Source organism: Cystoisospora suis (genome assembly GCF_002600585.1).
Source record: "Cystoisospora suis strain Wien I chromosome Unknown contig_4647, whole genome shotgun sequence".
NCBI lineage: Eukaryota > Apicomplexa > Conoidasida > Eucoccidiorida > Sarcocystidae > Cystoisospora > Cystoisospora suis.
Genome location: NW_027157439.1, coordinates 786 through 17,709, shown reverse-complemented (window position 1 = coordinate 17,709; position 16,924 = coordinate 786). Strand labels below are relative to the sequence as shown.

Here is a 16,924-nt window from a genome sequence, read left to right as displayed (position 1 = left end):
GGGGCACGGTTGTCGATCCCTCCTCGATCCTGCAAGACGCCTCAGATGACTGGGACGAAACGGCTGTTGCATGCAGTAACCGCGTGATTTTCATGCAGACTTTGTTGCTTCTTACACGCCACTCTATGGAGACTTAGAAGTTGTATCCTCGAAAGTCCCTTGGTGTGGTTTAGCCTGAAGAATCATACTGATTGCGCGCCTTCTTGTAAGCAGTATCCAGCCCTTCTCACGCTGCTTCTGGACAGCTGAACTGGCCATCAAAGCGTGGCCTATTTTGTCAGTTTGAGTCCTTCCAAGTTGTTCCGGTGCTGATTCACCGTGCCTTAGCGTCTTTACTTTCCGTTTCTCGGCAAGTTGTCTCAGCGTGTGAGTTTAGGGGACCCCCGGCGCCCCGTGGAGCCGACGGACGCCTCGGTTTGCGGCGGTGACGTCTCTTTCTCACCGTCCCCACAGACTTCACTTGCCTGTTGCATCAGAGCTTTCGCCGGGGGGCGCTTCTTTAACAAGCCTTCTCTCAAAGAAAGCACTTTTCGCCACTTCCGGACTGGCGTGCTCTGGAGGAGCCCCCGATCTGTTTCCACATCGGGTCAGTGGCCCGCCCTCTTTAGCCGGGGCTTGCCTGTCTTCATTTCGGTCATCCTACTTCGATTGGACATCCAGATTTCTCTCCGGACTCGCAGGGGGGTTGGGACTTTCCCCCCGTGCATGCCTTCCTTGTACCGAGACCATAGCCGTCCGGCATTCAACGAAGAAGGCGTCACGTGCTAGTTCTTCAGCAGAATGGCAGGAAGCGAAAGCGAGATGATCCTCGGCGCGCTGCGCCAAGTAACTCATGGACGCGTAGACGATGGGTCTCTTGAGTACATGGCGGGTGAGTGGTGTCGGGGGATGAGTTCAGGGAGGGCAGGAATTCGCCTCTACATAGAAGCTAAAAAGGTGTCGGCAGTGTAAGGAATCACAGCTACATTGGACCTGGCTGGATAACACAATAAGGAAGACCTCCACTACGTTCCTGGTGAAGACGGAGAAGGAGGTTTCTCCAGTGGCCGCGGATTCCCAAGTGGTTGATTTCGTTGCTTTCTTTCCGGTGACGTCCTGAAAGAGACTAGCCCAAGCATCATACTAGTTTTTTGCACGCATCTACTAAATTTTCCGGAAGGACACCCACTGTATCAGCACATTGTACTGGCGTGTACCTGCGAGCTTTTTCTGACTGGGAAAACTGTACTTCGGAGACGATGATACTCCTTTGGTTTCTTTGCTCCCCCCCTTGTTTCAGGGATGCTGCAAGAGGAAGGAATTGCTAACCTTTCTGCTACAGCAGCCCAAGACCTTATTGGCGAGTTTCTCCATGACGCCGGGGTCGCGAAGAACGACAAAGAAGCGAAGGTAGTCACCTGCGCGTACACAGCTGTAGTCTGATGTGTATCATGGGCGGTCACTTTTTCATAGGAGTTTTGACGCCAGGTCATCTGTTCACTGTAGTGATCCCGTGGGGTCCACACGTGAAATACAGGTAACACCTCCCTCTGTCCGGCGAAAGATGAGCCTGCACTGCTTTCCCTGCCTAGTATCACGCTAGGTGTTTCTGATAAGCTGTATGCATGGGGTTGAGCGGCCCTTCTGCATGAGATCTGCATTCGGTCTCGGTGCTACTGGTAATCTACGGGTCACTTGTGCCTTTTCCTTTGTTTGGACAAAGGCCTTGCCGGCCGAGTTCCTCTGATGGAGCGCCCTGATCTTTTGATACCAGTTTCACGGGCACCCCGAGGGGGTTTTGTCTGGTTGGATCAGAGCTGGATGCAAGTAAGGGCAAGGCCGAAGGCCATTCACTACTTTCCTTAGGGAGAGGCTTGCACTGACCAGACTACTGTTCACAAAGGCTCCCGTAACCGGGGAGCCAGCACAAACGAAAGTGGTGCAGAAAATGCATGGGAAGGTGATTGCCAGGAAATTCCACGGCATGTTTTATCCGTTTTTATGTACTCGTAATTGCCGCGGCCAATACCGGTTACTACTGCACTACAATGGCTTTAGCCCTGGAGTGAAGACGACTTTTTGTCCGCTATGAGTTCTGTCAGTTCATGTGTTGTTCGGGGTTTCTCGCTGTTGGGATACTCTCCGTGGTATTGGTTCATTCGAACTAGCAACGCGAAAAAAGGCCGCGGGGAAAAAAACTCCCTTTCGCCTTAGACGACGTTGCTGTGTTCGTTTCCGGTCCCTGGTGCTGCGCACTCTAGATCTTACAAGGTGTTTCTGGTTGCTTAGCTGGCTCGCTCCTGTGAGAGTCCTATGTTTCCAGACTGTCTGTGAAAAACTCCTCGAGATTCTTCACAAAGGGTCGGATAATTCACAGGCGGGAAGTGGGGGCAAGCCTTCAGCGTCTGCGGCGCAGCAGCTGAGTGATGCACCAGAAGGAGACAAGAGAACCGAAGACGAAGGTGAGTGCGCTCGTCATGCGGCAATACACACTGATGTGGCCGAGGCAGTGTTTTCTTCGCTGAGAGATTGTGGTATGCCAAGCCTATGTAACTCTTTGCGGGAGCAAAGCAACAACCGTGTGGTCGTAAAAGCCAGGGGGGTCCATTTTCTCGGCTTGGCGGGGCGGAAGCCCCGCTTTATGCCACAAAGCAGCAGACTGTGGAAAGAGGTGGCATCGCGGGTTGCAAGCCAGGTGAGGGACTCAGGCGCGAGCTCTTCGCTCCACGCTGACAGCGGACCTCGGAGTACTTATAAAGGAACATCCCTTCGGAGAGTGTAACAGCGTGCGAAAGTGACCGACCTTTCATGGCTGCCGATACGTTTGTCCTCCATATTCTGCACTCGGGTGAGCTCAGACGCCAATCAAGGGAGGAGTAACAAAGTTCGTGACTTCAGGACACCAATGAAGTTGGGAGACATGGCGGGTGGATCGGCTGGCCGCACCTTCGACGATCCATTCCTTGGATTGAATCAAAATGCTGCCCGGGGCAACTACAATGCTCCAGTCCTACATGGCAACGACCCAGAGAGCCTCGCAGCGGCCGCTGCAGCTGCCCAACAGCAGCAGCGCCTACAGCAACAGCGTGAGAGACACCTGAGACAGCTAAAGGAGTGGGAGAAGAACAAGCCTCCGTTGCCTCCTCCGAAAAGAAAGCACGGTGACAAGCAGCTCAGAAAAATGGGTAAGGCGACAAAGCCGCATCGGTTACGGCACTCGCGCTGACAGTGGCCATTTGGGTAAGGCTCTGTCTGTTGGAGGAAGCGTGGCTCTATACCTTCTCTTTGCTCATTAGTAGATAATGAGTTTTTCTGACTACATTCCGACAATGGCAACTACTCGCCCTCCCGGGCAGCGGGCACGAAGAGGCGGCAGCCAAGTTACCGCCCACAAGTATATGAAGATCGGTGTGGATTTTCTCCCCCCTTAACTAGCGTCACAGACAGCAGTCGAGCAGTGTGGTTCCGAGATCTTCAGTCACTGTGCTGGTTTTTGAGTGGCCGTGTGCTTCACATCGCTGTCTGGTGGTGTGGCAGGTGAAGGTATCCTCGTCGATAGCTTCTGCGTTGCTGTCGCCGGGCGTGAGCTCCTCAAAGACGCGCAATTGAAGCTAATGAAGGGGCGCCGGTACGGTCTTGTTGGCAGGTATGTTTCTCTCTCTCTACAGGCAGTGACAGTGGATGCAGAAAGTTAGAAACCAAGTTGTATGAGGAGGGGAGAACACTAAATAGGAAGCCATTTTGGAAATCTCTTTCGAGGAGCGTATGTATCTCGGGACACTCTTACGCCGCGTCCGCATGTTGAGTGTGCACTGAACTTCCCCACTGGGTCTTTTCCAAGCAATAGCTCAGCAATTCTCTGTGGTTTTGTTGACGTGATTACATGTAAGTCTTCATGAGTGGGTGGACCTGTGAAACTGTGGCCGCTGCCTCTTCTCTTCGTGCAGAAATGGTATTGGGAAGAGTACTCTTCTGTCTGCGCTTGCCCGGCAAGAAATCCACGGCGTTGACCCCGACATCTCCATTGGCATGGTGGAGCAAGGTAGGGGAACAGAGACAGAACAATCAGCATCGACGCGGCAGCCGCCTCTAAATCTCGTGCAGGGAGTTCTCTGCTGCCCTATCTCTATCTCATCTTCGCAATGGGTACAAGAGACTCCTGACGGAACTGTCTGGACCCCATGTCGCTGATTAAGGCGATTTATCCGGCAGGATGCGCACCCGCTCCTGCATTCTCAAGTGGCTTGTAACGTGTTCTTGATATCTCCGGTCCTACCACTTAGGAGACTGACGTTCTCTCCCCCTCTGTAAGCTTGTTAAACTTATTCTTATCGCCGGCCAGAGCTGATGTGGGAGAGCTTCATTCTGTGCCAGGTGCTTTCAGGATCCTCCGCAGCCGTAGGAGTAACGCCTGTGCTTTAACCAGGGTGGGATATCGAGTGTCTGTTTGTGCTACCAGAACACCTTTGGGGTGATGAGACGGTTTTGGGGGCCGTGCTCGCTGTTGACGAGGACCGCCTGCAGCTGCTGGAGGAAGAACAGGTTCTTTTGAAGCAAGAAGATCAGGTACGGTGCACAGATCCTTCGCTGTTCTCCTTGGGACTGGGTGACCTCCTGATGGTCTCGGTGTACCGTCTCAAAACTACTCGGCCCGCTGGCTGCCTTGTATCCCTATGTTGGCAGCGGAGGCCTCGCTGTTTCAAGTGGCTCTATGCAAAAGGGTTGCATATGCCCGCAGTGGTCATGGCCTTCCTTGAAACGTGCATCTCCCGTCTGATCCCTCTTAAAGAACTTTCAACGGGATGCTAGCTGGAGATAACGCTAGCGTCGTAGTTGCAGACAGGATAGCCCGCGGTCAGAAAGCATCTGTCCAGTATCAGCAGTCTGCTGTGGTTCCTAGGGTAGTAGTGCATTCCGAGACCGTACGGTTTAGCCATGTCGATCGACAGGGTCCTGTCATTGTTTTAGCTTGTTTTGCTGGTTCTGTGTCTCTTCGTGTCCGCTGGTTTGACACTTCGTATCTGAATGTATGAACCCGCCCCTCAGTGCCAGCTTCTTACACCCTTTTTGCACTTGGCTATCACGAGCACAGCAATCGTCGTTGGACGCACGTACTTGCGGTGACCCGGGATTTGCCCAAGAATGGCTTCCTGTCATACACCGAGCGTGCTTTCAGTGTCATCAGAGCAAGGCTCCGCTCTTCGTTCTGGCTTAGAAGTTTAAACACCGCTAATTTGTCCTTGCTCAACTGGCTGTCGTGTGGCTGAGCTTCTGTGCGTCCCTGTGAATTTCGGCGGGGCCGTTTTTCTCAGTCCGAAAAAGTAGGACGACGGCTAGCTGTGGTGTACGAAAGGCTGCAGGAGATCGACGCGGCCAACGCCGAGAAGACAGCAGCCACAATTCTTAGCGGGCTTGGATTTTCAGAGCAAATGCAGGTACGACCATCGCAACAGGAGAGTCGTGCGTGTACGAATGTTGACCATTTCAGGGCCGGATGCCACTCACAAGGCTTTGGCACTCTACCGTTGACGAAAGGTTCGTGTGGGGGTTGTTATGGTGCTGGTGAACGGTTCGACCCGACTTAGTTCTGTCCTTGTGGCAAAACGTTCTCCGGCCGTGGCTGCGTTTCTCTTTCCTTCTGCAGACGTGTGTTCACAAGCGGCGTGTCTGTACCATTCTTTTGTATCGTGCTAAAAGATCACCACAGAGATAGCAAAGCCCTTTGACGTGTCGAAAGACATCTGCGGCGTCTGCACCGTTTCTGTGAACACGCTCTCATGTGTTTATCCGCTTCGCGGTGGAGCGTACATCTCGGCTGCGCGTTCGGCTCGGTTGTTTTTGATGGAGCGGCCAGCGGCTTCGCTTGTCAAGTGTGTGGTGTTTCTCACGAGAGTGACGCCTTGTGAGTGTAGCTCCTCTTCTTTGAAAACATGTCTCCGTGTGTGTTTTTTCAGCACCAGAAAGTAACATCTTTGTCGGGAGGCTGGCGTATGCGAGTTCTGTTGGCACGATGCCTGTTCAGCGATCCGGATGTGCTGCTGCTGGATGAACCGACTAACCATCTGGATTTGGAGGCCGTGCAGTGGCTGACAAACTACTTAGCGGTTCCAGACGGGCCGGCTGACACTACCCAGATGATGCGGTGTGGGAGGGACAAAATTGTAATCGTCGTCTCCCACGCTAGGGAGTTCTTGAATGATGTGAGCCTTGCATTTCATGTATGTCGTGCTCGGGGTTCTCCTTTCTAACCGAGTGGTAGTCCAGGCAGTGTTTGCAGACAGGTCGATGTGGGTTGGGTATCGTGGGTCTCCGTGATCGGGTTCGCCGGCCCTTTAAGGCATCGCCATCTCACGTTTCTCAAGGTGTGGTCACGGATGAGAGATACGGTTCATGCTGCAATCTGGGCAAGATGGTGTCTGCCTGCATCTCCGTACGGCTGGTGTGACCGCAAGACGCGCCCGGAACCTATTCTGAGCTATCTAAGTGAGCGTAAAAAACTCACCAGCGGCACTCCAGGAGCTCAGTCGCTTGTCCTTCTGGCAAAGCCTGTGCAGCCCAGTCTGTGTTTATGGGAAAAGGAACGACAAAGCTTCAGACTGCCGAGTAGAAACTAGCGTGCTTCTTCGCTATCTTCCTATTCTCCTTGCAGGTTTGCACGGACATGATTCACTTCTCCAACCAGATGTTGACATACTATAAAGGGGATTTTGATACCTTCGAGTCGGTGCGGGCGGCACAACTTCTTCAACAGCAGCGGCAGGCCGAAGCACAGCAGGCGAAGATCAAGCACGTTCAGTCGTTTATTGATAAGTTTAGATACAATGCAAAACGGTGAGGACATCGCAGGCGTGTCCCCCATGGTAGCGAAGCCGAGAAGTTGTGGTCGAAGGGCGGGGAAGAGAAGAGCAGGAGCAAACTGTCCTAGCAATTGTGATGATTGTCCCGTCCTTGTTGACGGCCCGTGAATCTGGCAGTTCGGAGACACGTCTCGTTGCCGGGGCCAGCAGCGAGGCGAGCACACTGTTTCTTGCCGAACATACAGAGGGTTCCTCTCTTCTTGCATGTAAAGGTGCAGAGATGCGTTACTGCATCTGCCGCGGCTACCCTGTTCTTGCGTCTTTAATGTTTGCAGAGCCTCTCTGGTGCAATCTCGAATAAAGCTGCTGAGTAAACTGCCGATGCTAGATATGGTCGCAGAAGACCCGTCACTCCAGTTCAACTTTAAAGAACCGGAGTGCGTGGCTCCCCCTCTTTTGCAAGCCGAAGAGGTGTCTTTCAGCTACAAGAAGCGGGCCGAAGGCCAGGATGCTACAGCAGACTCGTCGGACTCCTCGAATGGCGCGGGCGAAACACCAGAGACGAACAGCACTACCGCGGGCGACAGCGACAATAGCGATGCGGGGACTGAAATTAGAACTACCGCAGATGGAGAGAAGCTCATCGTCAGAGGTCTCAATCTGAACGTGGATATGGAATCCAGAGTGGCAGTGAGTGTTGCAGACGAGTTGCTGCCACCTGTCTCTCGTTCACTAAGCTTAAACATCTTCATTACGCTTCATGTGGCACACTCAGGTGCGAGGCTTGCGGTGTACGGACGGATGCCACAGTTCTTGCCGTCACCCCGTTGCAGTCATTTGCTTACCCGAATGGCCAGTACGAAAACGGGGTATGCGGCGGCACGCTACTTTCAAGCGGAAAGAGATTAGAGATGCATGCCCTGGACGCTAGCCGTATCTCCGCTGACCAAGGCGAGGTACGGCTCTGTGTGCTCACGGTTGAACACTCTATAGTTACAAAACAATGTGTCCGGGTCTGTCCACAGCTGTACTTGACCCCATTCATGGACAGCTCCAGTCGTAGAGTCCCAGCTTGCTGTTGTGGTCAGGCGTGCCTACGTATCTGCCATTCACGCTGCCTGGTGAGTAGCTGTGTCCCTGCTTACCGGAGACGAGAGACGATGCATTGTCGTGTATGTAACAGTGACATGTGCTTTAACGAGCTGGTCCCAGTGGTTCCTTCGGGTTTTTCAGACGGCGTCGAGAGCGGCGTCTGCTCCAGACTGTTTATGCATAGGTGGGAGCGCAGCTTGTCAAACCAGGAAGGACGAAATACACACATAACTGCTGTTTGTTCTTCCGTCAACATGTGAACAACTAACTCAGATCTGCGGCGTCAACGGAAGTGGCAAGAGTACGGTGCTGAAGTTGCTGATGGGGTTGGAGACACCGACGAAGGGATTCGTGCATCGGAATGGGAAACTCAGGATCGGATTTTTCACCCAGCAGCATGTTGACCAGCTTGACCTGACGCTCAATGCCGTCCAGTCTCTCCAAGTTCGGTATGTTGAACAGACGGCAGAACGATTGAGGTGTGTAGGCGAACTCATTGTTCAATCTTTCCCGTGGAGTTCCAGGGCCGCGCGTTGAGACCAGGTGCCATGCGGTGGACTTGGCACGACGAGCAGGGGTACTACTTCCTGTTGCCTAGGTTACGTGATGCGCTGCCAATAGTGTCCCCCTGTCGGACATACAGCCGGCTTTCTGGAAGGAACCAGGGAGTGTACGGGTGAGGGTTGCCTCTTTGGTTGAGTAGCCGTGAGTATGTGGTTCTTCCAGTCAGTGTGAAAAGGAAAAGATTCAGTCATGACGTTGTGGCCGTCTTGGGGCGCAAAGTTACAACGGTGGTTTAAGAGTTATTGGTGACTTCGCGACTGTTGCGTACGACAGTGTCAGAGAAGGCCGGGAATGTCTCCGTGTACGTTTCTCGACGGCGCCACGGCTCATGTGTTTTTTGCAGCTACCCGGAGGCAAACTTGAAGGATGAGCAAGCTCGAACTTACCTGGGGCAATTTGGAATTAGTGGCTTGTTGGCGCTGGAGCCTCTATACATCTTGTCTGGAGGACAGAAGAGCAGAGTCGCAATTGCGCTGATGGCGTACAACAACCCTCATATTCTTGTGGGTCTTCGGCGGAACTGTTGTTCTTTGGTCGTGGCCATGCTGACTCTTTGCAGGTTCTATCAGTACGAGCTCTTACAGCTCCAGCAGTGTCAGCAGCATAGTGGAGACTCCTGTTCTGTCCAGCCTAGTCGTCGCTCTCACTGGCCCCTCGAGTCAAAAGAAAAGCCGTGCTTCGCTCATCGGAATTAGCTGGGTAGAGCGGTCTGGAGCAAAGTTGCGCGGAGCGGAAAGGCTATTGCCGTGTCTCGTGCCGGAGGATTGCCTGGATGTAATACGAGGACTCAGTTTGGCCGTCGTTCCGCAGTAGCCCGCCTCCGTGCTCATCGGCCAGAGTACATTGGGGGAAAGTCAGAGGGAGTCACAGCATTGGACTGATGCCACGGTGTGATTCTCTTGCGTTTTTTGGAATGCAGATCTTGGATGAGCCGACGAACCATCTGGATCTGGACGCCGTTCAGGTATGCTTCCGGTGTCCGTCATCGGACTGCAGCTCACACTACTGACCCTTTTCAGGAAAGGGCACGGTCTGGTCGGATATTGCGTGTATCTCAGAGGCAACGCCCGATGTCAACGGCACACTAGTTATTCGCATTGCACACTCCGAGACGTATTCAGTCATCTTCTCTAGTGCGCACGCTTTTTCCTTCAGCCACTCATTCGACTGAGCAATCACACATGAGTGAAGTTGCACAGCTGCGTGGTAACCACAAGCCTTGGCGGTGACCGCCACACGTCCCGGGAGCTGAGGGCTCTCTGTTGCCTTAGCTAGTGCAGTTTCATTCGCCCATCTACGGAGCCTCAGAGACATAAGTCATCATATGACTTGGCAGCTCATTTTTGTCCGAGGTTAGCGTCTTTGCTGGTCCGAGTCAACATAGGGCTCTGACTCGTTACAGACCGAGTAGCAGCTGTTCTGAAACATCGGTATTTTACGTACACGTGAGTATAGTCGGTCTGACGTATTGTTGGTGGTCCTCTAGCAGCGGTTGCGGCCGGGGGTCAAGGCGCAGTCAGACTGGAGTAAATACGTCTGCCCGATCGCGAGACTTAATTCCACCGAGTGTACGTGCCCGGCCAATCGCTCGTAGACGGTGTGTGCATTGAGGGGATAGTACGGAGCTTAGTACTGGCAGAAAGGATGCGACTATCTTACTGTGGATTATGAAACGTCAGCGATGGGGCCTGGGCCCTTCTTTTCTGATGTGCCACCGCAGGCTCTGATTGCAGCTCTGAACAATTTCAAGGGGGGCGTTCTGCTCGTTAGCCACGACAGTCATCTTCTATCGTGTGTGGTGGAGGAGATTTTCTACATGGACGAGAGGTCGCACAAGCTCGAGAAGTTCCACGGGGATTTCTTGAAGTACCGAAAGGAGTTGCTAAAACGAACGAAGGCTGCCGCGGCTGCTGCAGCCAGTCATGCGTGAATGTTAATGTCTGTGTGACGCCAACGTGGGGTTGGCGCGCTTCAGGCTTTACTTACGGGTGGACGCTGCCCGCGGCACAGCACTACCCTGCTGGATTCGTGGAAGATGATGTTTTTTTGACTGTCTTTGTGTAGAGCCCGAGTATTAAATACATTTTTCTTAAACCTAATGTGTAAGTCCATGTACCGCTGCCACCAGGTTTGCTGCCCTGCCAGGGGCCACAGCCGTCAGTTTGTCTGCAGAGTCTAGCGCACGCGCGGGGGCCAGGCGGATCGGCATGGAGAGCATCTGCTGGGCGGTGAAAGAACTAAAAAGCGCCTGTTTCGTACTGCGGCAACGCAGACTCAGCAGAGCGTGTCGGCCGGCGACTGAAAATGGCAAGCTATACCAATCCAATCTTCCAGGATCGAGACAGGCGACAGCTACGGGGTAGTCTTTTCTCCTCTCGCGCATCGGCACGTTTCACAAACAGCTCCTTGCGTTCGTTTCCTAAGGCCGTCCACGTACTGTCGGAAAGTGGCGTGGGCTGGTCGATCTTCTTTCACACTTGCACTACAGGTACCGTATGAAAACAATCTGAATCAGTTAGGCGTCTAACTCATTCACCTGGACTGGGAGTACTGGTCGTTCCCAACATTGCAGCTGGAGGGAGCTCGATCTCCATGATCTTTCCACTGTTGCCAATGAAAGGGCGATCTGATTTTCCACAACAATCGGCGAGAACTGTTTATGTTGCCCACTCTCGTGGTACAGAACGTGTCAACTTCCCAGTTACTCAGAAAAGGTTCTTTTGCCCAAGCTGCGCACGCTCTCAACCAACAAGCTACACTCTAGCAACCGGTTCCTCGTAAAAGCCCGAAAGTGATATCAAGTAATGTGTCTCCCACTTTCTCTAGCCACCGCGCCCGATCTTCTCGAGCTACAGCTGGATTGTGGATCCGCGAGGCGATCGACTGTGAAGGGCCATTTCCAGCGCAAAGCGTTGGCCTGCAATTTGCGGGGGTATTACTCGGTTCAGCTATGAGTTATAGTTCACTACCACAATTAAGCAGGACGGCGCGGGCGCCCACGCTCCTCAGAAGAGTACTCGATTTGTATCCGCAGACACTCCTCTGTGTGCGCGTCCGCCTGATCCGAGCTCCCAGTATGACGTTGCTCGCGTTATGCGAAAAGGGTCCGGTCAGGCTGGGAGCGGGCCAAGCGGTCTCGATCACCGGGCGGAGACGGCTGCGCAAGCAGACAGAACGTTTCAAGTCTTCTTAGGGGTAGCCGTCGTCAGCGAGACTGGAAGGTAGACTCTCTTCGTGAGTATTTGATGTAGCCACTCGACTGCAGCCTTGAAGTAGGGTTGTACGGCATAGAGGATATACCTACACCCCCTTGGTATCCCCATGTAGCCAGCGGTAGCAGGCGGGTCCAGCAATAAGTCGGTTTCCGGTTTGTTCGACGCGTGTTTACGGATGTTCGGCCGCGGATAGTTGAGCCGGCTGTCCCTCCAGTAGCCACAACACTAGGCACTTGGAGAATCAACACTTTCGCGGCATGCCTTCGATGTTGGCCCCGTTGTCTTGGTTATCCTATCAAGCCCTCCCAAAAAGCTCTTTCAGCGTCTGTAGATTTGGGGCTGACGGCTCCGGAGCCTCTGGTTTTTTTTTTTTCTGAAGCAGTTCGCACCCCGGCCTCATCGAAGCAGAGTGACACCTGGAAACTCCCGCAACACGCGGCTTCAGAGAAAGCCCCGGTGGAACTTCAACCAATGAAACTGCCCTTATATAGAATGAGACAGAGTGTTGTGTTTTTAGTTAGCTGATCCTGTTTGTGTCTGCCCCCGTTACTTGACGACTGCATGTGCGCTCCCAAATTGCAGGCCCAAGTGTGAAGTGGGGCCTTGTACGTGAGCTGCGTAAAACAGCTGCCTCCCCGATGCTTCGATGCTGCCCGACAGACGAAAGGAAACACTTCCAACAAGATTTCTCCCGCTTCGCTCACGCGGTTCATTTGGTGAGCGCGGTTGTAGAACTCGCGACAGGGCTGATGCCATATGAGTTTCCGCTGTTGTTCAGGTGCGGGCATCGTCACCTTCTGGAATCTGGGGGAAAAAGCTACCGCTGGGCCGCCTCCGTCAGTTCAGGAAGAGCTCTATCGCCTTCGTTTCCGGAATCCACTTCAACAACGCCAGGGCGACAACTGACTCGCTTTTTGCCTGCCTCCTGCTCTGTACACAAGTCCTGCGTGGGTTCGAGGTAGTGCTGAAGGATTTTGGTTCCATTTCCACTGTCAAACTGTGTGCAAGCATCATTCGTACTCTGGGACTGCGCTTGGGGAGGTATTGTATCGTGGTATTGACCGACTTGGCGCAGCTCTGTCAGAAATATTGCATTGTGGTTGACCCGCTTTCGCCATATTGGCTGCTAGTCGGGTTGCTGGTTCGAGATCACATCGGCAGGAGATCCTGCCCAGCTTGACGGGGCGATTCTCTCTGAGCAGAGTCCGAGCCCGGTGGGTTCTGCCTTTGATTGTATGCGGCGAAGCTGTCAATGCCGGCATTTTTTTCATCCCGTAGCTCTGCTCAACGGCTGCCAGAGGTGCACTCCCCGACAACAGCACGAAATCCCCTTGGACGGTCTCCGCTGGCAATCTCACGCCATCATGGCTACACGTGAGTCCTGTTCTTTTGTCCCTCACCTCGGTTGCCCACAACTCTCAACACTGACCGCCAGAGCACGCACGGTTTGTATGTACTCGCCCTCGCGGCAAGGCGTGTCATCCTCCACCGTCAGGTTACGTGAATATCGGGTATGGAGTTCAACAAGTGAGTTTCCTGTCAAGTCCACTGAGGGTGCTGATCCTCTTGAACTGTGTGACAGTTCAATGTACAATACGTGAGAAACTTTCCTTATATTCGTTCCCGGTGTAAACGTCTTTCGTCGGTGCCCCGCGTGCTAACAGGGAGTTCTTCCAGCTCAAGACCGAAAGGCAGCTGCTTGGCACCAGTTCTTTCTTTCCGAGTGTTACGATTAGTAGCCCATAGCATGGCAGACGAGCCGTTCTAGCGGCGTGAGTAGACGGGTGCGGCGTGTACGTGTGTTTGATCCTGCTGAAGTTTGGAAAGGACAAAGCTCCTCACGTACGACTATGTACCATCATGCACGGTCAGTTCCCCAACTAGTCAGCAAAGGGAAGCTTTCGGACTTAGTGGGCTTCCGGCTGCCACGTGACGCCCTCAGATCAGGGGAGGTTGTCCCTCGCACTTGCCCGGGAGAAAGGCGATAACTTGCTCGCGGGTGATGCTCTTCGAAAGTGACGATTGTGGTCATGGTGTGCAGCGAACCGTCTGTAGTCAGCTAGAGACTTGCAGGACAAGGGGTTGCTCGTAGTCGCCAAATGTCCTTTAGTTTACTACACACGTGCATACTGGGGCACTGAAAACAGACGGGAGAGAGGCGTTCCCAGGAAAGTGGATCTCATGCTTGCACACTTCACTCTAGCCCGGCGCATACGTCGTTTCGGACGGTCCGTCAGGCGCCCTTCAACGCCAGTCAGGATTAACCTCGACCTAGTAGCGAAACCGTCAGCGTTCGTATCTGAGTGAGTGCCGCGTGCATCGGTGTGTACGTAGGTGAAGTTTGCTCGTGTAGCTGCACTGGCCAGTGTCTTCTTTGCTGCTGCCTTAATCCGCCGCATCGCGAGCAGAGTCGCGAATGGAGTCTAGGCAGGTTGGACCGGTAGTCAGGGGCAATCACGCTCGGGAGTTGTGCTGCCTCTGCTGTCCAGGCACGCAGTTCGAGTCAAGCAATGAAGTGGGAGTGTTTGCGAAGCTCACCAATACCTACTGCCTCGTTGCGCTCGGAGGGTCCGAGCACTTCTACAGCTCTCTTGAAGCGGAACTTGCTCAACACATCCCGGTTATCCACGCGACCGTAGGAGGCACGCGTGTGATCGGCCGCGTTTGTGTAGGTAGGGCTTGCCGGTCCGGCTGACTTTCGCTGCTTGTGGTGCATGTCTTGGTGCTGCAGTGTAGGGTCGCGAAGATTTTTATTGCGCTGCCGGCTCGACCAAGACGGGCGGGGTCGTAGACGTGGAAGCTACGTAGAGACACGTACCTGAAAGTCCGGCAAGTCCTGTCGCCGTGAATGTCCTTAGGAATAAGCGGACAACAACGAAGCTGTCCTAATTCTGCTTCTTCTTCTCTACCGTGGATTTCTTCGGTTCCCATCAAGAGACGCGTTTCGCACAAGGTGGCTGTACAAAACGACTGGACAGTATACTCGAGTGATAAGATGCTCGTGTTCGTGTCTGTGTCACACTGGTGCAACGAAACTTCAGGGTTTTTTCTCTTAACTGCTCAGGAAATCGGCGTGGTTTGATAGTCCCCTCAATTACAACAGATCAGGAGCTGCAGCACCTGCGGAACTCTTTGCCTGATTCCGTGGAGATTCGCCGGGTGGAGGAACGTCTTTCCGCTTTGGGAAACAACGTTGCATGCAATGACTACGTCGCGCTCCTGCACACCGATATGGACAAGGAGACAGAGGAAATTGTCCAGGACGTGCTCGGCGTTGAGGCATTCCGGGCAACCATTGGCAGGCAGACACTCGTCGGCAGTTATTGTCACTTCACTAACCAAGGCGGTTTGGTACGATTTTTCGGTGGAGACTGAAGGCTTTATTCTGTTGGTCTTCTCTGAGTCACCACTACAGTTGGTTGCTTCCCTCCGAAGGCTCCGTGCGTTATAGGGGTGGCTTGTTCACTCGTTTTTTTCTGTGTCCTGAACCCTCAGGACACAGAAAAAAACAATCCTTGTTTTCTTGTGCCTGTTCTAGTAGGCAAGGTGACTTACTGTTTCTATGTCATATGAAAGACCGCTGGAGAGGGTTGTATTGCAGCGTCAAGTCGCACTTCAGGGTTGTCCGGTCAATGCGTGGGTCACCTGTGTCCCTGGATTCTGGTGCTCAGGTCCATGTGATGACTCCTGTGGAAGATATTGAAGAACTCTCACAGCTCATCCAGGTGCCGCTCACTGCAGGCACAGTTAACCGGGGCTCAGACCTTATCGGCGCTGGTAAGTGTTACCAGTTCATCCGCGTGTTTCACGGGAGTTTCGAGGCGGCTCCTTCCTTTCTCTGTGGAAAATCCGGGGGCGACTTTGCGTTTAGTTCGGTCGCCTCGTACTGTGTCTCGGAAGACTGTGTGTTGTTGTCGACTCGGAATGTGGTAACTGTGGTGTGGCATACAGCTGTATGTAATCAGCCCTACGAAGGCCGGCCTCTCTTGTGCACAGTATCTGTGGGTTCAAAATGTCCGTTTTCTTATGTTTGCGAAGCCGCTGACTCGGAAATAAGACGGGCTGGTTTGTTTAGACTGTTTCAATAGTGACGCACTTTCTCTTCATTTCTTGCAGGCCTCATTGCGAATGACTGGGCGGCATTCTGCGGCATGGATACCACAGCGACTGAGCTAGCAGTGGTCGAGCGCATCTTCAAGATAGCTTCTCGAAGCCAGCAGAGGTTGAACCTGCTTGACGACCTGACCCTGCGGTCTTCTCTGATCGACACCCTCACCTGAAGCAGCTGGTGCATTTTGTTTCACGCTGTCAGCGTAAAGGACGCTCCTGGGCTGTACTACCTTCCGAAATTTCGTTGCTTGGCGATTGTGCCGTTTTGCCGCTGCGTTTTCACTGTCTTCGGCATTGCGTAAGCGCTGCATGCTCTGGAGACCTGCGCTCTGTAATTGGTTAATTGAAAGGCTGAAACAGTTGTGCAACCCCATCCGGTAATCATGCGGTGTGCAACTGATTTCTTTGCTGTCAACTTCCGCCGGTGGTTAACTGCGGTCGCAGGCTGTCTTTAAAGTCTCCGGGTCTTGTCTAAATCTGGCAAAAGCCGCTTCCGATTCAGATCAGCTGGACAAGGCCTCGAGTACCTTCTTTGTCGAGAGTAAACATCTACCGTGTTTGCCCGCGGTCTGGCTTTTTGAGGATCTTTCGGTTCTTGTGTCGAATGCGCTCACAGCCAGGCGAAAAAGCTGGACAGTTTGTTGGTGTGGGTGATCCCGTGTCCGTTCCAGTCGCAGGCCTGCTAGTGGGATATCAAATGGCAGGCTGTTGCGCTGGAATCTAGAATGTCAACAGTAGCATTGAGCCCGCTAGGGACACCGTAGTTTGCAGGGTTGTCGAGACGGGTGACCGTACGGTTTAGCCTCACGATGCGGTCAGACCGTTTTCAAGTCCGTCTGTTAGCAGTTCCACACGTGTCCACTTTGCTTCCCTGCTCTGATACACGTGTCCACTGGCCTCCCTGCTCTGATACACGTGTCCACTGGCTTCCCTGCTCTGTACACGTCCCCCTCTTCCCCTGTTGCTTCCGTAGCCTACTGTCACCCTGTCGCACGGCTTCTGTCGAAACGGAATCTACGCACCCTGTTGGCCAGATGTCTTCTTCATTCCTCACCTACTGTACTGTCTGGTATGGTCCGGGCCTCACAACAGCGGCAGAGAGCATCACTACGCATAGGGTCAAGACGGTGCTCCTGGAATTTGGTTGTCTGCTGTGAGGTCATGTGA

At 53.4% G+C, this 16,924-nt stretch overlaps 1 protein-coding gene across 1 annotated transcript; it reads left to right on the top strand.

Annotated features, from left to right (window-relative positions):
- Nucleotides 1-61: 61 nt before the first annotated feature.
- CSUI_008339 (atp-binding cassette sub-family f member 1) lies at nucleotides 62-16,248 on the top strand. The gene is made up of 20 exons (XM_068068473.1): nucleotides 62-871; nucleotides 1,280-1,389; nucleotides 2,303-2,441; nucleotides 2,838-3,164; nucleotides 3,517-3,625; nucleotides 3,927-4,021; nucleotides 4,439-4,545; nucleotides 5,292-5,414; nucleotides 5,934-6,179; nucleotides 6,629-6,810; nucleotides 7,112-7,466; nucleotides 8,142-8,347; nucleotides 8,776-8,935; nucleotides 9,352-9,396; nucleotides 10,153-10,920; nucleotides 12,426-13,021; nucleotides 14,137-14,319; nucleotides 14,712-14,998; nucleotides 15,319-15,424; nucleotides 15,764-16,248. The coding sequence occupies exons 1-15, from the start codon at nucleotides 781-783 to the stop codon at nucleotides 10,360-10,362; spliced, it is 2,505 nt and encodes an 834-aa protein (XP_067919544.1). The 5' UTR covers nucleotides 62-780; the 3' UTR covers nucleotides 10,363-10,920; nucleotides 12,426-13,021; nucleotides 14,137-14,319; nucleotides 14,712-14,998; nucleotides 15,319-15,424; nucleotides 15,764-16,248.
- Nucleotides 16,249-16,924: the final 676 nt, after the last annotated feature.